This window comes from Lemur catta, chromosome 23 (genome assembly GCF_020740605.2).
Source record: "Lemur catta isolate mLemCat1 chromosome 23, mLemCat1.pri, whole genome shotgun sequence".
Lineage (NCBI taxonomy): Eukaryota > Metazoa > Chordata > Mammalia > Primates > Lemuridae > Lemur > Lemur catta.
The window spans coordinates 13,377,501-13,393,262 of NC_059150.1; the positions used below are offsets into that span (position 1 = coordinate 13,377,501).

At 35.9% G+C, this 15,762-nt stretch overlaps 1 protein-coding gene across 1 annotated transcript in view; it reads right to left on the bottom strand.

Moving 5' to 3' along the window:
- Positions 1-15,762, bottom strand: part of USH2A (usherin) — a 605,447-nt gene that overhangs the window by 282,179 nt on the left and 307,506 nt on the right. The window contains exons 35-36 of the mRNA XM_045536030.1: positions 5,020-5,171; positions 85-247 (exon numbers count right to left, since the gene is read on the bottom strand). Of these exons, the coding sequence (XP_045391986.1) occupies positions 85-247; positions 5,020-5,171 (315 nt within the window). The remainder of the gene's footprint in view (positions 1-84; positions 248-5,019; positions 5,172-15,762) is intronic.

A 15,762-nucleotide genomic window follows, 5' to 3' on the forward strand; every position in this document is an offset into this window, starting at 1 on the left:
TTGTGGCTAAAAGAAAGATTTTTAAATGAAAATAAATAAATTTTCTAACGTTATTTAAAATTTAAAAAAGCATAAACAAATTACCTTGATCTACATAAAACATCCCATTAAAAAGGACTGAGTATGTTAAGCACCCATTAGGGTGAAAAGGTGCCTCCCAGCGCACGTGGGCTTTCCTGGATCCCTCTGTTTTGACAAATACATTTACTTTTCCTTCCGGAGGAGCTTCTAGAGTTCGATTTTCCACCTGTGAGTATAAAAAGATTTATTTTTGTTTGCAAATAAGTACATGCTCTGCTTTGAGCATATTTCTTCAAAGAATCTCTTTTTGCTGTGAAGTAAACTATTTTGACAGTAGCATCTTGTATGAATCCCTCATTTTGTCAGCAGGATCAAAGCGTACCTCATGTTTTCTTCCTCCTGCTGTTAAAGTCTAGAATTGGAGTTCCTGACCAAGGCGGTTGTTTGTGATTTTTCCAGACTATGTGGATCAGCTCACACCGTGATTGTGCCTATGGCTGTACGTAGCTATAGACTATTTCTGGGACTGCTTAAAAATAATTTGTATGTGATTACAAAAGGGAAGAAATGCATACAGTCTGATAAGTTCCTGACTGAGGTGACAGCCTTCTGGCCTTTGTCAAAAAGCCACACCAAGCATCTTGACTCTCACACACACACACACACACAGACTTTTCTCTGAGCTACACATGTTGCTATTAGGTATGTAAAGATGGCATCATGCTGACATGAAGAAATAAAAGCACCTCAGTGATTCCGTCCTGAAGTATAATCACACACACAAAAATATTGGTACAGTGTTAACAAACCTATGCAGAAAACAGCAAAAAGATGAATTCATTGAAGAAAAAGACTCTGAAATAAAATATAATCCCTAACTGCACAGGAGCAAGGAAGATTTCAATAGCTAAATAAGTAAAAATAAGTGACCAGGGAAAGATGAAGCTAGCAAGAGGTTCAGAATTTTTTACTATGTTTTAATCCCTGTCTTAAACTTAGTGAACTAATCACTATAAACTCACCAGCATCACTCATAGATATTAGACCATTTACGATTTACTGAGTATGTTGATAACTCCAGCCTTATTCTGAAAGTGCAGGATCATGCCTTCCGAGGTGATAAGACATGCAATCCACAAGAAGGCAAATATTCTCAATTATGAGACCTTTATTTGTTAGGGTGAATATACTTTCCCAATTATGAAAATAAATGTGAAAAAGGCAGTGTTAATTTTTAATAAGCATGAGGTCACAATGTGTTTTATTTTCATCAGAGAAAAGCTGTGAGGTTCTTTAGATCTATAACTGCTACTCATTTTTTTAAGTCTAATTAGCTTTGTACAAAAAATGCTAAAGAAATGACTGGAAAAATATCAGTTTGTTATTTTAGTAATAATATGCAGAACAATGCAATTGGTTTCATTGTGTCTATGTATATAGTTCAAATTATTATATCATGATTTTAAAGCATTCCAAATAGAATGAGACTCAAAAAGTTGAATAATGGACAATTCTAGATAATTAAATTAGAATTCTCAAATATCCGATTAATTCAAAATAAACTTTTTTTGCATTTTCTTAGGTATTTGGATAAACTTCAGTCTTTATTTAAGTTTGGCAATCATACTATTTTGCTTAGACCTGGTCTTTCTTTTTTTAAATTTTACCTTTTTGTTTATCTGTCTTGCCTTAAAAGGAATATGAAGGAAAAGACACTTGGGATGGTTAAACTTGGCTTAGCTTTGACCTGGAAACCTCCCTTGACACATAAAAAATATTTGAGAACAAAGTTGCAATAAAAACATACAAATATTTTAATAGAATTTCACTCTTAGTAAAACTCTTACCGTGTACCAAAAACCCTTATATAAATGATATTTTATTTAATTTTTTATACCAACCCTCTTAAGGCAAGTATTCTTTCCCTTTGTAGTAGTTAAGAAATCTAAGACTTAGTAGAAAAAGTATATTTCCCAAGGAGGCATGAGCAATAACAGCAAGTTTAGGGCAGACTTCTCATATAGGATTGTCTTGATGGCAATACATATTGCCATTAAGATTTAGATGTCTTAAATAAATTTATTTGCTTCTTTGCAAAAAAATGAATGTGAAAGGGTGAGTGTGTGTATACATGTATGTGTATCTGGGTATATTTATCTGTATACGTATTTTAACTATATCACACAGCAAGTGACTTATAGTTCCACACCTCATCCTTAAGAAGGTCTCCGGAGAATCATCCAATGTATGTTCCAAGGCCAGACAGAGTCATAAAATTCTCAATCTTAGACTCCACTAGTGTTAGTATCTAACATTGGATAAGTGGGGGAAAAAAGCAAAGTGATTTTCCTATGGAAAAATTCATTGCATTTTATTATAGAAACACAACATGTGAAGGGTTTCTCTCTAATATAATTGAAAGCAAAGCATTTTAAAAGTCTCAGCTGCATTCTATATTAATGTTTTATTATTTCAAACATTTATAAAACTCCCAATTACTGGATTTAATTCAACAATGAATATTAGCATCCTTAAATTAAGATCAAAGGCACTGGAAATTGTTTTTTACACTGGCATTTCTTTAAAAGCCAAATGCATTGTTTAAATGTGTAAGAACTGAACAAACCACAGGGGAATCTTTTTCAGATGTGTACAGAGCAATTCTTTTTGAACCGCTAAGGAATTTTGGTCAGGCTAGGAAAACATATTGAGCTAAGACTATGTTAAAATGGTAAGAATAAGGAATTTATGTATGAATTTTTATTTTAAAAATACTCTATTTTACCAAATTTATTCTTTTTTCCATTTTTTTTTCTTTTACTATATAAGCAACTTGCCAATTTTGAGGGTGAACATACCACACTCAGGAGTATGAAGCACATTTGTCATAGAAAACACTGAATAGTATTTCCTTGCATGCAAGGATAACAACGGTACTAAATATACAAGATGTAAAATAAACAGGCTTTTCTTTCTAAAAAACAGGAGTTATCATTAAGAAATGTTGTTGGGTGAACAAAACATTAGACTCTTTCAACAATTTATTCTTTGATTTCTGCCAAGAAAAGATTTAAAAGCAAAAATGATAATTTTTTTGTTTGAATGAAATGTTCTATTTAAAATCTTATGACATTGGGCTCCAGATAAAGAATATCTTTAAGAGACATGAATACACCATTACTACATTTGGCTGAATTTTGTTGAATACCACATTATAATTTAATGATAGGAAAGTCTGGCTTTTAAGATTGATTCATAGATCTCTTAAATCAATACGACACATTAGAAAGAATCATCAACAAAACAGAGCTGAATCTGTTATATCCTTCATGATACTGTGACAGATATTCAGGGCTATTTAGAAAACTCAGATACGTAATCGCTTAAGGGCATAACGTGTACTGTAATTGGCATAAAAATATTTCAGAAACCAATTGAAGATCATGGGTTTTAACTTCTTGGCAGCCTATAGTTGACTTGTTCTAAATAAAGACATTGTTGTTCAATCCTAGTGATTAGAGATGGATCATTGACTAGGGAAAAGAGTTTGCATACTGAGTACAGGATAAAGAAAAGTATCAAGGGAGAAAATAACTTTGTGCTGTAAGTCAGGATTGAGTCTAGAATGTATGAGGCTGTGGCAGAGAAGGTTTTACAATCCAATTCTGTTTTCCCCCTTCCTGTCAGGGCACTGTGGCATTTGATTTCTTAAGGTTAACGTCGCCTACTATCTGTGCAGCACGCAGATCGATAACAGTGTCCCCCTTACTTAAAGTTGCCAGCACATCAGGAGACAGTGTGGAGCCAATTTAGCAGCCAGAAGCACAATTTGCAGTTTATATTTTGAAAAAGTGTAAGTTTCAAGCTCATGTCACGTGTTCTTCTCTTTTTTTTTTTTTTTCTTTTTTTGAATGGAGAAGAAAAGCTGGCCTTTTGCCATTCCTGCTTTTAAGGGTAAGTATCCATCAGAGGGGTCTGGGCTATAAAATGCTTAATGGCAATAAAGACTATAGCTCAGCTCCACCAATGGATGATGTTAGCTGCTTGGAAAGCAACCCATCTCTGAAACAAAATGGGAGATGTGATCATAAATAAGGAAGCAAAAATTAATCCATAGAGCTGTTTTTCAAGGTAATATTTATATAATACACTCTTTGATGAAGACAGGGTGCATTAAAATGATAGGGAATGAGCAAACATTGCCAAAAAATGTCTACAACTAATGGGTATTTCCCTTAAAACAAGTGAAAACTAATTAATGCACTAATTAATCTGCAAGAAAAATGCACAAAAGTATAATCTGATATTTTGAAACGACAGAATGTTCTGCTAGTTTAGGATGATTATGTATTATTAATTGGGTTATAAAAATTATAGTAGAAATAAAAAGCATAATTTTCTCAAGGTTTTAACTGCTGATGATATACAGACATAGATTTCAGATATATATTTCTGAAATGTGACTATCAGAAGCTGATATTAGTGTAACTTTAAATATTGTTCTTATGAAGCTATATCACATTAATGAAATACAACTATTTTATTCTAATGGATGAGGTAAATACAACCTTTTAATTGGTTAACCTACTTGCTGGGGAGCAGTGCCTCTTGCTATATTGTGGCAGTTAGGAACTTTCAATTATTTTTACTTTTTAACCTTAAACTTCGTTGCTGAACCCATTATTAGGAAGAAAAACATCCACCTTAAATACGCCACTAAATTAGGTGAAATTTTATGATTGCCTACTAAACCAGCCAACTTACCTTTCTTTCAGTAAAATATATATTTTGTCCTTCACTAGACCTATGTGCAGTCTTAAAATTTATGTTGAATATAAAATCTTAGTAACTATTAAATGAACTTTTATAAAACAAAAAATATCCCATGCTGCTTGAAAGGCTAGCTGTGCAGAGAGTGAGTCACCACTACTTACTTCTTTGATATTCAGTGTCATCTGAAATTTAACATATTCTCAGAATGTAAATTCACATACTCACCAGTGGGCCCAGAGCACAACCTTTGGCCGTGCACGCTTGGACTCTGAAGGAATGCAAGCTCCAAGGAGCAAATCCATAAGCATGACAGCTGAGTTCTGAGGAATTGTGAATTAATATACCATCTAGATATAATCCATAACTCGTGATAACACCTGGGAAGATAATAATTGCCTTTTAGGATGACTACTAGACAACAGCAAAGAACGTCTTAAGAAAGCAAGCAGTTCTCGATGTGATTTCTAGACTCATGGAATCACTAAATCACAGTATCTAGTATTATTTCCCCTTTTCTAAACTCTGTTTCCAAAGGATAAAATAGGCTTTACCCTTGAATATGAAATTGTTAAGCTAATTAACAGACAGAAACAGAACCCAATAATTCCAGTATAGGAATCTTTCTATTGTGTCGTATTAACTGCCGTCATTTGCGTTCCAGATCAAAAATGAGTAAGTGAGCACATTTATAATTTTTATTGGTTTCTAAAAAAGATGTTCTTAATAGACAGGCTCCAGAAGTAAAGTGATCTTATTTGTTAATGCATATTTATATATTACTCACAACGGGTCAGGCACTGGTCTCAGCACCTGGCGTATATTGACTCTTTTAAACCCTTTCTCACACCATTCCTATAATAGAGGCAGTATTATTATCATCTTACAGATGAGGAAATTGAAGCACAGAGATTTAAGTAACTTGCTCAAGGTCACATAGCTGGCAAGTGTTTTGAGTCAGGATTTGAATCTTGGTGGTTTGACTCCAGAGCCTGTGTTCTCAACTTACAAAATTAAATCACCTAAATATAAAGATTTGCACTAATTGTACAGATCACAGTCACTAAGCACTCATGAATGGGAGAAAGAAACTATGATTTGCTAGTTTCAGTGATCAATTAAAATTTATTTCAGAAGGAAAATCCTGTGAATCTTCATTAAATCAACCAGTAGAGATAAGAGAAATTAAAATGACTATTGAATATAATCATTTGATTTATGCAATAAAAACATTTTCATAAAAAGGAAGTTAGGGATTAGCATAACCAAGGGTCTATGTTCACTAGAAATATAGAATCCCCAAACTGACTACATTAACGTTATACTGTGCAAAACAAAACTTTGCATATATGCTAAATTAGAGCCTCTTTTGAAGTAAAATTAATTTTACAGTGGCCTCTCTGAGTGTGCTCTTGAAGAATTATCTTAAATGTTCCTCTGCTAGATAATCTTCCCCAGGACAGAAGTTGGGTGCTTCTCCTATAGTACACAGCACATCTCTATCATAGCACTTTTCAATTTATCACATCATTAGTATTATTATTCCTTGTTTAATTGCCTGACCTCCCCAGTAGACTCTAGAGTCCCCAAGGCAATCATGACTCTTCCTTACCCATGTATCTCTAGAGCTTAGCACCATGCCTAAAACATGGTAGGTGCATAATAAATATTGAGTGAATTAATCAATAATTAACACAGAGCATGGTAATAATGTCAACATTTAACATAGAGTGGGAATTTAAGACTACTAGAAAAAGAGACACCTCCATCTCTGAAAGTTGCTAAAAATACAGTCTTAAAGAATAGCTCAGTGATAGAGGTAGAAAAAGCAGAAGGAATGAGTTTGAAACAAAAGACTCTAGCCAAGGTCATCAAGGAAGTCCCTAAAAGTTGGCTACCAGGCGGCCTTACTCTCAGTCTTGTGAATGCAAAGATTCTGTTTTACTAACAATCAAATTAGGGATAACATTAATCATGGCACTATAACGCCAGGAGCTCTTTTCCCAAATGTCCTTCTCTCCTGGGAGAGAACTGCTCATCTCTAGACCTGCTCACAACAGTCTGGCAGTGCCATCATCTGTGAACTTCTAGAATGTTGCATGCAGGATAGCCCTCACAGCCTTACTTTTGAATAAGAAATCCATTTATAGCAACAGAAGTAGGGCAGTGGGGTAAGATCCATGGAAGCTCCTCATCTTACAATATACCTTATCAACCCATAGCCTGAGAGATTGCTGGAATGGCCTCTTGAAGTCTCTATTATAGGACAAGCTGAGTGACAACACCCTGTGAATTTTAGGTTCCTACAGGATGCTGCATAGGCTTTGAACTAAGGACCTATATCTGATGCTGGTTTTTCTACAGTGAGAAAATGTGGGGAGGTGCAGAAAGGGGAGGAAATAAGCGTGTTTTGTGTTAATATTGCACTTAATCACTTACACAAAATATGTTTGCTTTCTCTGCCCACACAGAGAAATGCTTACATCATGGGTTACAACAAAGGCACTGCTTAATTAGAAACTGAGAATAGGCCGGGCGCGGTGGCTCACGCCTGTAATCCTAACTCTGGGAGGCCAAGGCGGGTGGATCGCTCGAGGTCAGGAGTTCGAGACCAGCCTGAGCAAGAGTGAGACCCCCTCTCTACTAAAAATAGAAAGAAATTATCTGGCCAACTAAAAAATATATATACAAAAAAATTAGCCGGGCATGGTGGCTCATGCCTGTAGTCCCAGCTACTAGGGAGGCTGAGGCAGTAGGATCGCTTAAGCCCAGGAGTTTGAGGTTGCTGTGAGCTAGGCTGATGCCACGGCACTCACTCTAGCCCGGGCAACAAAGTGACACTCTGTCTCAAAAAAAAAAAAAAAAAAAAGAAACTGAGAATATTACCTGGCAATTTGGGATCCCCACACAGCTATCCCTACAGTCAAAGAGAAAAGGTATGTATGGAAGGAGAATCTTGCTTCCTGCTGACACTCCGGACATTCGAAAGGACATCTGTTTATATGACCAGGTCCAATCATATAAGTTTTGAAAGTTTACAGCAACCTAATAAAGATACAACCACTAAGGACACAGACTCTTTGGTAATAAAGATTTGGGTGCTTCACTAGGTAAAAAAAAAAACTCAAACCCATGAGGCTGAGAACAGAGGGGAAAAAGTTGTAAATATCAACTATGACCTCACAACTAATGATAGAAACAAGAATTGTAAATGCTATCATATTTTATTTCTTACTTATTATTTACTATATAGAGATTTGTATATGATAACCAATTTTCCTTCCTCCTTTCCCCTACTGATTTATAGAAAGAAGACAGGTGTTAATTTACAATTTAGGTGTGGGGTCTTTTTTCTTTTTTTCTTTGAGACCGGGTCTTACTCTGTCACCCAGGCTGGAGTGACACCTGAAGAGAATGTGATGCAATCACAGCTCAGTGTAGCCTCCAACTCCTGGGCTCACATGATCTTCCTGCCTCAGCTTCCTGAGTAGCTAGGACCACAGGTGTGTGGTCAGCTAATTTTTTTTAATTATATGCACAGATGGGGATCTCTTTGTGTTGCCCAGGCTGGCCTTGAACTCCTGGCTTCAAGTGGTCTTCCCATCTCAGCCTCTCAATGCACTGAGATTAGAGATGTGAGCCACTGCACCTGACCACAGTTTAGTTTTTCTTAAGTTGCAGAATATCCAAGTGGGTGGTGTCTGACTAAAAGGGGAATTAACATCCCCCCAGATAACCAATATGATGATGGAGCTGAGAGGATCTTCATTTATACAAAGCATAGTCACATCTTGTTAGGTGGAAGCACAGAGTGATTATGTTTGGTGATGGCAGGTGGTGGAAAGCAGAACAGCGTGCATGAGTGCTGAATAGCTAACATGGTGATTCACTTAATGTCCACAGGCCCGCATCCACACTTCCATGGTTTGCTCTGTACTGCTGAGCTGCAAGCCTACAAGCTACCTTTCCAACTCTGTTGCTTGTTGGCTTTCTGTTAGGTTTTGCTAGTGGGAGGCACTGCTCAGAAGGACAGAAGCAGGAAGAAAGGAAAAAAACGTCCAGGTTCTAGCTCCAAGAGCTGGGGCCTTTGCTGACAGCTGCTACATCAGCAGAGAGGCAAAGTACCTGCAGCCTCAAGCATTCCAGACAGCAGAAGCATCTCTTCTGCATGTTCAGCCTCTTCAGCAGTAGAATGTTGTTGGCATTTCAGCGCTGGTCAGGGCAGCATCCCATAATGGTTCAAGTGTCAAATCAGCAAATACAGCAGCAAGCAGCGGCTCCCTGTCAAGCACCCCTTTTGCTATTCCAGTGCTCGCCACCCTTTCCCTTCTGTTCTTCTGGCCCTTCCAACACCTTTGAAACTAACTCCTTCTGTAAAACATCCTCCGTCTTAAATACCTAGCACGTTTGCTCTTTTACCGATTAGATCTTGGTCAATGCATTATTTCAGGATTAAAGCTTTTTTATTTACATGAGTTAATACTTTCAAAAAGCTACTGCTATGACCCATTTTCCTTTTAGAACATAACCTTGTATGGTTTTTCTTCCTGATAAGTCTATTACCTTTATTTCTAAATTTTATTTTTCTATCATGTACCATGGCCTCACAAAAAAAGTGTGGCTGCTAGCATCTGTTCTTTATTTCTAGTGTGACCATTTGGGTAACTTTATAAATACTTATGGAAAGTATTTGGTTTAATGCCATTTAATTAATACTTAACACAAAAAAGCACAAATCGATTAAAACTAAGAAATGAAAGATACATAGTGAAAAAACCACCTACATATAATATACATAGAAAATTTAAGGGAAGAGAAAAACGAATATAAATACAGTAATAATAATGACCAAAAAATATTATGTGCGAGGCAGTCTGTGAAGCAATCATTTAATCCTCTCCAAAAAAAAAAAAAATCTCATGAGCAAATAATGTGTTGCAGAAGCTCTTAAAGAAACCATAAGACCCTTGAAATGCTATCTACTTGACCTGCTTTTCAACCGAGATAGAAAGTACCCAAATCAATAGTTCCCTTTTCTTACATAATTGGGGAACAGAGAATTTCTTTTATGTTAAGATTATGTGCATAATATCTCATTTATTTGACATATCGGGGAATGAGATATTTTATAGAAGTTAATTTTCGTTATAACTAGATCTCATCCCTTACGGATGAACTTTAAAAAATCTTAACCATTTTTGAAGGAAATCTTTCTAGTAAGTGCCCACACACTTACCTGTCTTCTCACACAGAATATAATGAATATAATTGAATCATTTTGTGAACACTCACACTGTGATTACGGACAGCAAAGACTACGTTCTGTAATTCAGCAATACTTTGGAGACGGATGAGATACAGGGCTCGTACCCAGCTATTTTCCTAAACGTCACTCAGCGACTGCACCTTATCAATTCTTAGGTCTGTTTTTTGAGTTCTTCTCCATCCTCCCTCAGTGACAGTCTCTCAAAAGTTACTTCTTTTGTGTGTGTGTCTACCTGACTCTAGCAAGTCAACTCTTAGAAATCTATGTTGAGGAAATAGATAACCATGACATCTGGAAGTGTGGGTATAGAAAGAATAGACAGTTATTGAAAGAAGGGCTTGGAGTAAGATGAGTATATGGCAAATGAGCTGAGAATGAAATTAAGTGAGATTTGTGACAGTTAATTCAACTGCTCAGAAAGTTTAGTTTCCAGGATGCATCTGAATTGAGAGGTGGGTAAGAATGAAGTCCGACTTTAGCACAGGGGAGATCACACCCACATGCCCACAACCTCACCCACACACACACATGGAGTTACCAGCAAATAGGTAAGCAGTATTTGACAGCATATATAGAAACAGCTAAAGGATAAATTGTAGAACCGCATTGTAGAGCTAGTGTTATTCTGATATACATTTTATATCTCATAGTAAATCAATTTTGACACTAAAAATCAGTATAATATGAAACATTGTAGAATTCCACTCTAAACCACAGATTTAGTAAGATATAAGTCTAAAACACACATTAACACAACAATTTTAATTTCATTGACCTCAGATTCCTAAACTGAGTAACCAAAACTAATGAATATAATGTAATGAACATTTTAAACTGAAGCCTAAGGAGATGCTTTCCTTTTTTAACTAGAATACAACGCATGTCCGGGTAGCTTTGGGGAAAGGAAAACGCTAAGGTCTTGACACGCCATGTAAGTATTTTCAAAATTGTAGAACACTTAAAATAATTAAAAGTAATTATTTAAAAAGTGCTCTGATCACTTACTTTGAGTCAGACAGTAGAATAAATGTTTTATATAGGCTATTTCTTTCAACATTGACAACTCTAAGAAATAAGAACTGTTATTTGCATTGTTATAAGATGAGGAAATGGGTGAATTAAAGCCCTAACTGCTATGGGAAGCTTGCCTTAGACTATCTCCTCCTACTCTGACCTATTTCACATACTACATGTCTCTTGTAGAAACTAATCTGCACATCTCTCTAAAACAGATTCACACAGGTCTGTATACCTCACTGGTACACCATCTGTAATTACCTAACAGTATCTTATATTTTTTTGCTGACTATTTACTTAAGATTTCTTCCCTACTCCAATCAAGTCCAGAAAGTCCAGAGAAACAGGTATTTACTAAATATTGTAAAATAATTTTTGGAAAAAAGTCTGCCAGATTTAATAGATTTGGTTTTGGCAGTGATTTGGTGCATCAGTAAATATGTCTGGAGTACATACCACGTGGCCAGGCATTGTGCTATTGTACATTACCATGGTATACAGAAGTTATCTAGAACTATATAGAAGTTATATAGAACATGGTAATATAGAAGTTATCTAACAGTCCTGGTTACTGCCTTCAGGAAACTTTCAATCTAACTGAGAAGACAATCTTTAGGTGCATTACATGTGTATAAAGTTTATTAAAGAAAAATCATATGGACCTGAAGGAAAAATGGGAATGGAGAATGGAGAGGTGGATGCTAAACTAGTTTGGGTGGGTTAGGGAATAAAGCTTATCTGAGAAACTGATCTTTAAGCTAAACTTGACACTTGGCGCTACTTCATCAAGAGAGAAAACATCATAAACCATATCTAATTACAGCAAAGATTTCATGATATAAATGGAAAAGTTTCCATGAGATATCGCTAAGTTGTTAACCGTTTAAAAAATTCAATACCATGGATTTATTAAACAAGCTGCCCCCAAACCTTGGAACATAGCTCTCCTGGTTTGCTTTTAAGATGTCTATGGTGCCAGAACAAAGTTTAAGAAAATGGAATTTTTGTTGTTTTAATTACTTACTTTTGCCACTCTTAGAATAAAATTATCTTAAATTAATCTTCACATCCCCTCCCTCAAAAAAAAAGATCTGTGTGTTAAATGTGGATTAAGTGAGATTTAGGAATCAGGGTTTAGCAGGAAATGGATGGCAACTCAAATGGGCAATGGAAGAGAATTTAGTAAAAGAACTATTTACAAAGATGTGGGTAGGGTTAAGCAAAAGCAACAAGTGATAATAAAGTATCCCCGGCTAGTAACACCTAGGACTCCTAGAAGACCATGTTAACTAGCTGGCCAGGAATCAGTAAACATCTTTACATTTGTAGGGGAAAGGGTGAGAACAGATTTAGAAACTTGCAGAAAGAGGTAGAACTATAGGAAGGGCCTTTGGATAGGAACTGTAGGCTTTAGTAGAGGAATGAAGCCCTGGAATCCAGAGCCATGCAGAAAGGAAACCAAGGGAAGTAAGTCCTGAGACTCACTCTCCTCTCACCCTCTCATCTGTTGCTGCCACTGCCCATGGACAAACCAACGGGAAGCCAGAGAGAGAAGAGCCAGGGTCAGCCTTGCAGGACAAGGGACAGAGGGGGAAACGTAGAGAGTGAACATAGAAAGGCAAAAAAGAAATATCCAACACAAAATAAATTATTATCATTTGTTTTATAATGTACTGTATTATATTTTTTCATGCTTTTTCTTGCTTATCCTCTTGTGCTAATAATCAGTTAAGGTAGCTATAGCAAACTAAAACCATATTATACCATGTGGTATAGGGGAACAGGTTCTGCCTTAATCCAGTTTAATTTAATCTAGTTCTACACGTTCAGTTCTTCAATGGATAATCCAGAAAATGGATACTTAATTCCTACTGGCTATCCAACATAAGCAGTTTCAAATTTATCACCTTTCTCTCTCCATAATGATATTAAATAGTATTTTTAAGGTGTTTAATTTTCACAGGGAAGCTGGATCATAATTGTCCATAAAGCATATCCACTGGGGTATATATCTTTGTGCCTCTTCATCATGTTATGTCAAATTGTATTTCCTTAGGTGCTCAATAGGTTGTCATATATACCAAGGAAATTCAATACAAGTACAACACAATGTAAATTTAATACAAGGTATCTCTATTTACAATGAAGAATTCTGTTTACTGTAAGAATTAAACAACAATGCTTTAGTGTGTCATAAAAATAACATGGATAGTGAATATAGATGCTCCAAACATATTTGTTTGTCTTTTCCAGTGTGGCATGGCAATATGAATAGCAACTGAGGGTTCCCCCCAAGGTCTGGATGATGATTGAATGTGGCAGATATCTCCCTATGTGAATACTTGATCCTTCAATTAAAAAGGAAAAGAGAGAAGAGCTTTCACATTGTGGGCTAGTGCCTTATTACTGTTAAGCTCTCCTAAAAATGGAATCAACGGAATCTAAAAAAGATCGTGCTTGGGAAATTCTACCTGACAAACTGACTGGAGGTGTTTCATAAAAGTTACACAAGGTTTGCTCAAAATTGTCAAGCAGTTTTCCTAAGTGATCCGCGAAATTCTATAATCCACCTCATCTATTAAAACAACGTTTCCAGGAAAGAAAATAGAATCACATTTTGACTGTTTAAAAAATAAAGTTATTTCAAAATAAAAAGTGAGAAAAAAGAAACCCCTGACAGTTATTTCTTTAAAACCAGAAAAAAATCAGAACAGAGGTCTTATGAATTCTGAATATTAGCAATGAGAACAAGATATTGAACAAGTAAAAGTAACTAAAAAATTTCTTTTTTTTTTCACCTGACTAGATGGAATCCTACATTATGAGCATTTCCACAAAAAGTAAAGGCAGAATAGTACAATGAATAAAACCATGAATTTTTGTCACTCACACCTTGCTTTGTTTAGATTACATTCCTATTTAACTGTCTTGATTTTGAGTAATTAAATTGCTTAACACTTATAAATCTGAGTTTCCACATCTGTGGGATAACAATACCTATTTCATGGGCTAGTTATGAGAATTAAAGTGCCTGGAAAATAATTATAAATTATAGCCATTATTATTATTACTGTTATTATTATTACTAATGTTAGCAGGAAATCAAATACTTCTTTCTATGCCTGAGTAGAATAGTTAATTAGTATTTACACATATGCCTTCATGTACATACATTCTAAAAAATTTATTTCTATAGCATCCTCTCTTAATGTGAAGGATAACATACATACAGTAGGTATAAAAGATCTATAGTTAATTGGTTTCTCCACCACCCATTCCTGAAATAATGTTTATGCTCAAAAAACTGAACTAAATCTTCTTTTGATTATGTTATAATGTCTCCAAGGCACTATGTATAAGTCTAGGAAAAACATTCAACCTCCTAACATTTTTCTATTCTTATTGACATGATTGCCACTGTTTTGATACATATCCATGTAGAAATTTGGGCAAATCTGGGCCAGAACAAAAGACTGGATTAGGAAAATATTTCTGTAGGCTCCTCGGGTATCCTTCATTTCTCAAGAAGACCCTGCAACTCTTCTCTAATGGGAGTTGAGCTCTTAGGCTCCTTTCTTAGCATACTCGTGTTGACATTAACAAAGCCTGATCACAGTAATAATATATCCCTTTGTACTGAGGATGGGAAGCAGATACAGTTCTACCTGCTGTCTCTCCTTAGAATATGTACAGATTACCTGGCTGATGAAATCCCAGACCGAAGGACCAGGTCTCTAACTATGTGCTTCAAGCCTCCAGTAGGCCAAGAGGGAGACTCCTCTCTACTGCCTTTGAAATCAACGCACCTATATAATACAATTATGCAATGTGCTCTCAATGTGCATTTGTGTACATTGTATGACTGCATATGCATTTGCGTCTCACATCAACACAATTACCATTTTATTATTGTCCCTATGATCAGCAAACATTAATTCATTCAACAGTTGTGTAATACCCATCTACTCTGTGACTGGCACCCTGTCGAGGGCTGGTACTAGAGCAGCAAACAAGGCCCCTATGATTCCTGCCCTCATGCGGCTCACAGTCTAACAGGGAAACTATTTGGGATAGATTTATGTAGGTAAAGATACAGGATAGTTACAAGAAATGATAACGACTAATAAAAATAAAAATTTCGTATTCTATATTTAGTATTTTAAAAAACATATTCTAATGAGTTTTAAATGTCACTATAAATGTTATGCTAGACAATGAGTAATATGTTTGGCACAGTCAGATAGCTATGCTGTTTTTGCAAGGTAGGCTTCAAGTGTGAGGAGAAAACACATTTCAGGATTCTAAGGCCTAAGCTCCTAAAAGGGAATATGACTCATGAGAATTTGGGGGCTCTCAAAAGCATCAGTCTAATTATGCAATTGTAATCTACAGAATACAGGTCACAAATTTATTAGACAGTAATCCTTGTGCTGCTTCTCTTTGATGGCTAATGATATTACAAAGAAAGAGTCAAGGTCCCACATAATGAAGGATCCTTATGAACCTTGGACCTAAAAGTAGCTGCTTTTAGAGGTTTTAAAATCCTGCCTGAAACCACAGCCTGTAAAGAACACCTTTGCCAGAGGGAACGTGGGTGCAAAGGACTCTGATTAGAGAAACACAGCGTTGGAGTGTCGCACATCATTTCTGCAGGTATGTGAAGCGAGGGACTGGAATTAAGCAGGAGG